The 10094-nt window shown below is 52.9% G+C and overlaps 1 protein-coding gene across 1 annotated transcript in view; it reads right to left on the bottom strand.

Annotated features, from left to right (window-relative positions):
- Positions 1-256: 256 nt before the first annotated feature.
- Positions 257-10094, bottom strand: part of LOC140736644 (E3 SUMO-protein ligase ZBED1-like) — a 13938-nt gene continuing 4100 nt past the window's right edge. The window contains exons 3-5 of the mRNA XM_073062455.1: positions 7027-7030; positions 6192-6327; positions 257-3802 (exon numbers count right to left, since the gene is read on the bottom strand). Of these exons, the coding sequence (XP_072918556.1) occupies positions 1923-3802; positions 6192-6327; positions 7027-7030 (2020 nt within the window). The 3' untranslated portion in view covers positions 257-1922. The remainder of the gene's footprint in view (positions 3803-6191; positions 6328-7026; positions 7031-10094) is intronic.

Raw genomic sequence — 10094 nt, 5'->3', positions numbered from 1 at the left:
GCTCTGGTGCTGTGACCCTAATGCACATTTTTCAGATCCAACTTCAATTCCGCCTCATTAGCTACAAATGCCTTGGGACCTCTCAAAAATCTTTAAATGACCTCAGCTCCAGCTGTTGAAGAACACCTGGCTGACCACGACACCCGTCTTTACAGGTACACCTGAGTGGATCTCCAGGCGTGGGAGACCTTGGACTGAGTCTGAAAATCACCTCTCAGAGTGTGACATTACGCAAGGTCAAATAAATTCCAGATTGTTTAATATCATTTCCAGTACACAAGTGTAAAGGAGAACAAAATAATTGTTACTCCAGATCCGATGCAGCACAAAAAAAACAGTAACACAATTAAAAAAACCACAATAAATATAAGTATATAAGATAGCTTATATACTGTACATAGACTGATTGTATGCCCATAAAGTGACACTAGGCACGGGAGTGTCTGTACATAAGGTGACTGAGAGAAAATGGTGGTTGGGAAGACTGTAATCAAAAGAGACTGCAGATCCTGGAATCTGGAGCAAGACTCCGCCCGCTGTTGGAACTTGGACTCCCCTAGCGGATTGCCTGCCACAAGCTCAAGCGCCTGGGTCGAGCTCACTGCAGCCAGCGGGATCTTGTTGTGTACACCTCAGCTCGATCACAATAGCACACGACACCACGAAAGCGACCTCACTAGTTGCCAGGCACAGCGAGACACCACCCAGTGCTGTAGAAATGCAGCTTCTCTCTTGAGATTAATGCAAGGACGTTCACAACGAAGGGCATCTTATTTTGCAACGAGATGGTTTTCTGCGTCAACGACCGAGATTTGAGCCAGTGTGTCGCTCTGAGACAGTGGTTTGCAGATTTGAGCTTCATTCCAGCAGCCTGGCATCGCCTGCAGCCCCAGCCAGCCCTGAGGGAATGCCACCCTGCCAGGGGAGGCCCTCACCTTCACTCTCCAGAGTTGGTAAAAGTTCCCCAGGGCACCTTAATCGCCATTACCATAAGCTGATGATATGACCCTGAACACAGACTGGATTCAGCAAGTCCTGTGATGGTGGTGATATGCAGGAGTTCACTTGCTCCTCAGTGTTTCAGGTGAAGCTGCTTTCTCCCTGCCTATCATCACAACCCCCCCCCTTCCGTTCTATCTGCCTATCACCCTCTCCCCTGTTAACACTGACCACTCGCTCACCCTCTCCTTACCCCCTCCCCGCCACCTGAAAAAGGGTCTCGGCCTGAAGACTCAACTGTCCATCTGACGGACTGAATTCCTCCAGGTTTCTGGGAGCTCAAAATGGGACAGGCTCCACCCTCCAAACCAATATGTCAGCTCCCGTCATGCCTTCTCACTGCCCCAGTCTCTGCAGGATTCCACACCCATCCTCTCTGCTGGAATACCACCTCCTCTGCCTCTTCCTTGGGATCTTCTTTGCCCCGAGATCCCCCTTCTCCAGGCCAGCCTTTCAGGGGCCTTCTGTCGCTGTTCCGCTGTGCAGGAATCTTCGGTCATTGGCCAGCCGTTCCTGGACACTCGGTCACTGCCCCACTCAGCAGGGATCCTTGATGAATAACCAGCCGTTCTGGGACCCTTGGTCACTGCCCCAGCCTCTCAGGATCTCTCCTCCTCCCCCCGAACCCAACAAATGACCACAAATTGGGGGAACACAATGGTACAACAGGGAGAGCGTTGCCACATGGTGCCAGAGACCGGGATTCAATGTGGAGCGTACGCGTTCTCCCTGGGGGCTGGAGTGCGGGGTCCCCACGCGTTCTGGCTTCCCCCCACATCCCAACAACATGCAGGGTTGTGGGTGGATTTTGGGCACAGTGTGCCAGTCGGTACAGACTCTGTGAGCCTGGCTCCCTGCTGCCTCCCTCTCCGGGAGACGTCCACGGGGCAGGAGGGAGCGGGGTAAAGGCAGGACTGGCCCCATCACTTCAGCGACTCGATGTAATCGAAGTTCTGGTGCAGGAAGATAATCCGATTGATGTCGTCGGGGGACAGTGCCGCCCCGGTGTCATCCGGCAGCCGGCTGGAGGCGAGGAACGGCCGGCCGGCAGGTATGGCAGTGGCAGGCACGGCCAGGTAGCGACGGGCCAGGCTGGCGAGGGCGGGGAAGCGGTGCGCGTTGTCCCGCCACCACTGGAACGGGTCCGTGTGGCGCTTGCGGAGTGGCTCGGCCAGGTAGCTCTCCATCTGCTGGTGCAGCTCCGGAAGGCGGTCCACCGGGTCCTCGCCGAACAGGAGGTCGTACTCGCTGGGCTTGGGCTCAGACGAGGCCCGCTCGCCCTCCGAGGAGGTGCTGGGCGAGCGTGGCTCTGGGAGCGCGGCGGAGAGCAGCGTCTTCACCCTGCGCTGCACCTGCTCCCGGGTCCGGGCGCTCAGGAAGCGCAGGTCTTTGAAGCGGGGGTCCAGGAAAGAGGCGAGGACGGCAGGGTTGTCCGGCAGATCCTCGTCGCGCTGCAGGCGCCAGCGCTGGCTGATCTCGGAGCGGATCCGGACGATGACGGCGCCACACGGGGAGCCGGCCTCGACCGCCTGCTGCCCAAGGGCGGCCAGCACCCCGTGCAGGCAGGGCAGCAGTGAGGAGACGGAGGCGTTCTGCGGTTCACCGAGGAAGGACAGGGCCACCTTGAGGGGCTTCAGGATGGGCAGCATGTTACGCAGGAGCTCCCACTGGGCATCGGAGAGGTCGGGTACAGTCGGCTCCCCGGCCTCCCACTCCTCCTCCTGCTGCAGGACCTCCCTGACTGCCCAGTGAGTGTCCAGCAGCCGCCGGCACATGTCGAAGGTGGTGTCCCAGTGGCACGGAGTGTCCAGCAGCAGCTGGGTCGGGCCGCTGCCCTCGGCCAGCCGGTCATCGAGCCGGGCAGCGGCCCGGGGGTCTTGCTGGAAGTGGGCGACGAGGCGGCGGGCCCTGAGCAGGGCGTCCTGCACCGCCTCGGTCCGTAGTCCCTGCTTGATGCACTGCTGCAGCGTGCGGGCAGCGCAGGAGAGCTGCGGGCAGCTGTCGGCCAGCCGGTCCGCGGCCCCGCCGCCGTCACGCACCACGCAGCTGACCACCTGCCACGGCACGCCCAGGTCGCCCAGGGCCGAGCGCAGCAATTCGCGGTTGCCGGTGACCGCGGGCCCCGTGCTCAGCACGCAGCGAGCCGGCTTCCAGCGTCCGTCGATGAAGTGCACCCACACGGTCAGGTAGGCCTGCCTGGCCGGGGTGCTCCAGCTGTGCGTGGAAAGCGCCAGCCAGGGCATGGAGCGGAGCTGGTGGGCCAGCCGTAGCTTGCAGAGCGTGTACCTGTGACGGAGGTGAGCGGCCAGCTGGGCCCCCGACGGCAGCCGGTAGCTGGGCTCCAGGAAGCCCAGCAGCCGCCTGAAGCCCTCGTCGGTGACCAGGGAGAGCGGCTGCAGGTCCCGGAACACCATCCCAACGATCAGGTTGTCGATCGCCTCCTCCCGCTTCTCGGCCGCCATCTCCGAGCCGTGAACCGCCATCTTCTTCAGCTCGGGCTCCTGCCCCATGGACTCGGAGGACGAGGAGCCCTCGTCGGGGAAGGGGCGCCCCTCGGCGTCGCCGAGGTGGTGCTTGCGCCGCAGGTGCTCCCTCAGGCTGGCCGTGCTGTTGTGGTAACAGAGCTGCTTACGGCACAGGCTGCACTCCACGCAGCGCTCGTTCAGCCTCCGGAAGAAATCCCAGGTCTGTGCCCAGTCTTGGCCACCGCCCGCCGGCAGCGCCCGCTTTGTCTTCAGCTCGGCTACCCTCCGCCTCCCTCCGCTGGCGAGTGGGTTGGAACGCAGCGCCACTGAAATCTCATCTGCCGGGGAGGGTAGGTAGATAAGAGGGTGAAGGTGGGGGTGAGGGAGGGAGGGTCAATGGAGTGAGGGGAGTCGAGGGAGAGTGAGGGAGCGGGTAGAGTTGGGGGGAAGAGAGTATGGGATGTAGAGAGTATGGGAGGAGTGAGAGTGGGGGAGGAAGAGTGAGGGAGAAGATAGAGTGTGGAGGAGAGAGTGTGGGATGTAGAGAGTACAGGGGGAGAGAGTGGCGGGGGAGAGAGAGTTGGAAGAGAGATTTCAAGTTTAATTATCATTTAATCATACACATGATCATAGCTAAATGAAATACATTCCTCTAGGGCCAAGACGAAACAGAGAACCAATAGCACACAGTACATAAAGCACATACAGTATATAGTTACTATCGCAGATAAACATAGTTATAACACAAAAGTCTCGCCCAAGTCCCTGAGTGTCATGATGATATCCTGGAGCCAATTTTCAGCAAGAACAAGCCTGCAGCAGTTCCTCATCTCACACAAGTGCCAGCCGCATATGAATGCGTTCCAGCTTGTCTGCCGAGCGAACACTGGAGAGCAGCACCCATGCTAGCGATCAGCATCCAACCTAGCACTCTTGCTGTGTATCAGCCTCCCACCTGTGATATTGGCTCAGCTCAGTTTATCTCACGGGAGTGGCATTTGTCCCCAGCCTGACTTGCCAGGTACCTGCTCCTGCTCTCCCATGATCTCCCTAACTGTTCCCATTCACTCACTGTCTAAATAACTTTGTTTGCAGCAAATCCTCTGTCAGAGACCATAAGAGACAGCAGCAGAATTAGGCCATTTGGCCCATCGAGTCTGCTCTGCCATTTCATCATGGCCGATCCATTTCCCTCTCAATCTAATCTCCTGCCTCCTCCCCGTAACCTTTGACACTTTTACGAATCAAGAACTTATCAAACTCTGCTTAAATATACCCAATGATATGGCCTCCACAACTGCCTGTGGCAATGAATTCCACAGATTCACCACTCTCTGGCTAAAGAAATTCCTTCTCATCTTTGTTCTAAATGGATGTCCCCCTATCCTGAGGCTGCGTTCTCTGGTCCTAGACTCCCCTGCCATCCTCTCCACATGCACTCTATCAAGACTTTTCAACGTCGATAGGTTTCAAAGAGATCGCGCCCCCCCCCCCCCCCACCACTCTTCTAAACTCCAGTGCCTACAGGAACACAGTCATTAAACACTCCTCATCCATTAACCCTTTCATTTTTGGATATCTTCTCAACATCCTCCCTTCATAAGATCCTTTTCTGATTCAGGTCCTTTGAGTTGACATGCTAACTCCATTTCCCTCTCTGTTTCCTACAACTGATGCTGCTCTCACTCGCATCTCCTTCATTTCTCAGACATGCATGCTCACCCCATCTTCCTGCCGCTGTAACCGAGATAGAGTTCCTCTTGTCTTTGCCTACCACCCCATGGGATTCCACAACCAACACACCATCCTCTGTATCTCCAAAGGGATCCGACCACTAAACACATCTTGACCTCTGCCCCCTCTCCGCTTCCCGCAGGGATCGCTCCCTCCACGATTCTCTCGTTCATTTGCCCCCTCCCCACTAATCTCCCCCCCAGCAATTATCCCCGCAGGTGGTCGAAGTGCCTCACCTCCTCCCTCACCCCCATTCAGGGCCCCAAACAGCCCTTCCAGATGAGGCAACACTTCACCTGCGAATCTGTTGGGGTTGTCTATTCTGTCTGGTGCTCCCGAGCTGGCCTCCTCTACACTGGTGAAACTCTTTGGAAATTGGGCACCTCCGTTATATTCACCAAAAGCGTAACTTCCTGGTGGCCAAACATTTTAATTCTGATTCTCATACCCATTCCAACATGTCGGTCTGTGACCTCCTCTTGTGCCATGATGAGGCCACCCTCAGGGTGGAGGAGCAACACCTTATAGGTGGCCTCCAAACTGATAACATGTATATAGATTTCTCCCCCTCCCCTCTTCTTCTGCTACCCACCCTGGCCTTTTAGCTCTTATCACCTCCCCCGGGTCCCCTCCTCCTTCCCTTTCTCCAATGGTCCACTTCCATCAGATTCCCTCCTCTCCATCCCTTTACCTTTCCCACACACCTGGCTTCACCTTCTAGCCATCCTCCTTCCCCTTCCCCCACCGTATTTCTGGCATCTTCCCCTTTCCTTCTCAGTCCTGAAGATGGGTCTCGGCCCGAAACATTGACTGTTTATTCCTCTCCACAGATGCTTCCTGACCTGCTGAGTCCCTCCAGCATTTTGTGTGCGTTGCTTCTCTCCAGATTGAACCTGAGCTGCTGAAGAATATTTTAGCCTCCTCGCAGTATTCTGAGGGGTACTGAGTGCTGCCTAGGGTTAATGTAACAGGTCACAATGAACCGCGCTGTACCTTCGGTTACTGGAGTGTAGGTGTCACTATCTCCCAGGTTGGAGTGCCAATCCAATTCTTCACCTTCCTCGAGCTGGGCTGCACACTCCCGCAACATGTTGGAAATCCTCTTACTGCTCTGGGAGGTGTGGGATACCTGGGGAGATAGAACGGAAGAAGATCAGTGCTTCCCTCGCAGGTCCTGGGACAGGGTGAGGAGTGGCATTGTGTCTGTGCATAGCGGAGGTGAGAGTTGCCTACACAGACTGGAGGATGTCAAACTGACCGTCAGCTGAACTTCATGCATCATTAGATTTGACATAAATTAGAACTTGGAATGAAATAACACCAGAGCATCAGGAGTCTTCCTCCAACTGGGTTGAGGGTTTTACAGGTGCTCTGCCCTTTGGGAAATTCATTTATGTTTTTCTGTGTGACTGTGCACATTCAGCTTTTATATTCATGAGCAGTTTCTGATCTGTATTAGGTCACTTTCTGTGCAGAAAGGAAAGCACATTAGCTGGCAGAAAGCCAGAGGTTTATGTTAGGCGCAAAAGAAGTTTCTGTCTAAAGCTGCCCTGTTGTCTCTCCAGCAGAAGCATTGCTTATGAGTAGATGTTATATTGTTTAGAAGTTAATCTAAACGTATCAATAAGATTTTGCTGAAATAGAATAGATCTGCACCGGCTGCCCATAAGACCATCCGCCACCTGCTCCCATGGCTTCACATGACCCTGATCGGGGGCGGGGGGGGGGGGCTAAGCAGGTGCTACAACTTGTTCAAGGGAGGCCTGCAGGCTGGCAGAGGGAAAGAGCGCCTTGCACATCCTTTGGTAGTGATACATCCCCACCCTACCAGCCTGATGTGGTTGAGAGTGATAATTAATCAGACAAATAGAATGATGGAGCAGAATCAATGAGTTGAATGGCCCAATTCTGCTCCCATGTCTCATGAACTTCTAAGTTGTGCCAAACTAATGAAGCATCAACTTTATTTATCATATCCCTACTTACCGCCTGTTAGGCCAATGGCGTTTCGGGCTGCAACGAAGGCCCTCCGTGCCTGTCTCTATAGAAGGATTCTTCATTGCTGTTTCTGTAACAGTTCTGTTTTACCAGTCAGGATTGTTGGCCCAGAGCTGAACCCCCAAACCTGGAGGACTAATGGACCACTCTTAGTCTGTCTTCTACCCTTTGACCTGCTTGGCATGGGTGACCCTACCAAGAGCCAAAGCATAAAGTCCTGACTCCAGCCAACATAGCTCTCCGGGTCATTGAGGCACACGGGCCTCCAAACCCAACGGCAAGGTTGTGGTCCTCTTGGGGAATTCATCATACCCATTTACATTAGGAATTTGCTGTGGTGTGTTGGTTAGGGTGCGACATGCAACAAAGACCAAAATTCAACAGTTACGAGAAAAAGGATTTAAATAAAAAATAAACAGAGGTTAAAGCATGGACTAAAATGTACACAAGTACATAAATGTAAACAGCATTATAAAGGAAGGTTTAAAGTGTTTACAATGCACTGCACTGACAGAGTAATAGAGTTCATGGTACCTAACTAAATGAATCCCTTCTATCTGCATAGGATCCATATCAGAATCAGGTTTATTATCACCAACATGTGTCGTGAAATTTGTTAACTTAGCCGCAGCAGTTCAATGCAATACATGATAATACAGAAAAAACTGTGAATTACAGTAAGTATATAGATATATATAAAATAGTTAAATAAGTAGTGCAAAAACAGAAATAATAAAAAAGTGGTGAGGTAGTGTTCAAGGGTACAATGTCCATACAGAAATCAGATGGCAGAGGGGAAGGAGCTGTTCCTGAATCACTGAGTGTGTGTCTTCAGGCTTCTGTACCTCCTTCCTGGTGGTAACAGTGAGGAAAGGGCATGTCCTGGGTGATGGGGGTCCTTAATGATGGACGCCCCCTTTTTGAGGCATCACTCCTTAAAGATGTCCTGGATATAACAGAGACTGGTGCCCATGATGGAGCTGACTGAGGTTACAACTCACTGCAGCTGATTTTGATCCTGTGCAGTAGCTCCCCCCTCCCCACCCCACCTCCAAACCAGACAGTGATGCAGCCAGTTAGAATGCTCTCCACAGTGCATCTGTAGAAATTTGTGATAAATCTCCCTTCACTGCATATTCATGGGTGTTTCTAAGAACATCTTAAGAGTTTCTATTGTACCTACCTCCACCGCCACACCTGGTACCTACAGTACCACAGTGTAAAGAAAACTTGTGCATTTCCCTCTCTCACCTCAAATGCACGCCCTCTGGGTTTAGAGCACTACAGTGCAGAAACAGGTTCTTTGGCCCGTCTAGATGGTGCCGCACTGGTTTTCTGTCAACCCACTCTGCACCATAGCCCTCCATACCCCTCCCATCCATGACCCTAACTAAACTTCTCTTAAACGTCGCAATCAAACCCGCATCCCACTACTTCCGCTGGCAGTTCATTCCACACTCGCACCACCCTCGAGTAAAGACATTCCCCTCATGTTCCCCTTACATATTTCATGAACCTATGACCTCTGGTTCTAGTCTCACACAGTGCTGAGGGGGGAAGCCTGCAAGCATTTACCCTGCTGTTAGAGAATCCTGAGGAAAAAATACCATCTATTCTATCAATGTCTCTGATAATCTTATAAACCTCTATCAGGTCTCCTCTCAACCCCTGGCTCTTCAGAGAAGACACCACAAATTGGTCCAACCTCATACCCTCTAATCCAGGCAGCATCCTCATCTGAACCCTCTCTGATGCTTCCACACTTTTCCTGTACTGGGGTGACCACAACTGAATGCAATACTCCAGGTATTGGGTGATGGATGGAGTGGAGATACGTCCCTACCAAAAGAGGTGTAAGGTGCTCCTTCCTTCCGCCAGCCTGCAGGTCACCCGTCTTGTAAAGACACTACCCAAAAGAAGGCAAAGGAAAACAACTTCTGTGGAAAAATTTGCCAAGAAGCATCATGGCCGTGGAAAGACCACGATCATACGACACGGCGTGTAATGATGACATATGGCACGGCACATAATGATGATGCATAAACAAAGACTGACAACAACCAATGTGTAAAAGAAGGCAAATAAGAAATAAATAATACTGAGAGCGTGAGTTGTGGAATCCTTGAAAGTGAGTCTGTCAGATGTGGAATCAGTTCAGAGTTGAGGTGAGTGAAGTTGTCCACACCAGTTCAGGAGCCTGATTGTTGTAGGGTAATAACTGTTCCTGAACCTGGTGGTGTGGGACCTGAGGCTCATTGTGGTGAGTGAAGTTATCCACACCGGTTCAGAAGCCTGATGGTTGTGGGGTAATAACTGTTCCTGAACCTGCTGGTGTGGGACCTGAGGCTCATTGTGGTGAGTGAAGTTATCCACACTGGTTCAGGAGCCTGATGGTTGTGGGGTAATAACTGTTCCTGAACCTGGTGGTGTGGGACCTGAGGCTCATTGTGCTGAGTGAAGTTATCCACACTGGTTCAGGAGCCTGATGGTTGTGGGGTAATAACTGTTCCTGAACCTGGTGGTGTGGGACCTGAGGCTCATTGTGCTGAGTGAAGTTATCCACACCAGTTCAGGAGCCTGATGGTTGTGGGGTAATAACTGTTCCTGAACCTGGTGGTGTGGGTCCTGAGGCTCATTGTGGTGAGTGAAGTTATCCACACTGGTTCAGGAGCCTGATGGTTGTGGGGTAATAACTGTTCATGAACCTGGTGGTGTGGGACCTGAGGCTCATTGTGGTGAGTGAAGTTATCCACACTGGTTCAGGAGCCTGATGGTTGTGGGATAATAACTGTTCCTGAACCTGGTGGTGTGGGACCTGAGGCTCATTGTGATGAGTGAAGTTATCCACACTGGTTCAGGAGCCTGATGGTTGTGGGGTAATAACTGTTCCTGAACCTT

Source organism: Hemitrygon akajei, chromosome 12, assembly GCF_048418815.1.
Source record: "Hemitrygon akajei chromosome 12, sHemAka1.3, whole genome shotgun sequence".
In the NCBI taxonomy this organism is placed as follows: domain Eukaryota; kingdom Metazoa; phylum Chordata; class Chondrichthyes; order Myliobatiformes; family Dasyatidae; genus Hemitrygon; species Hemitrygon akajei.
Note: the sequence above shows the minus strand (reverse complement) of the source record. Positions and strands in the feature narration are given on the sequence as shown.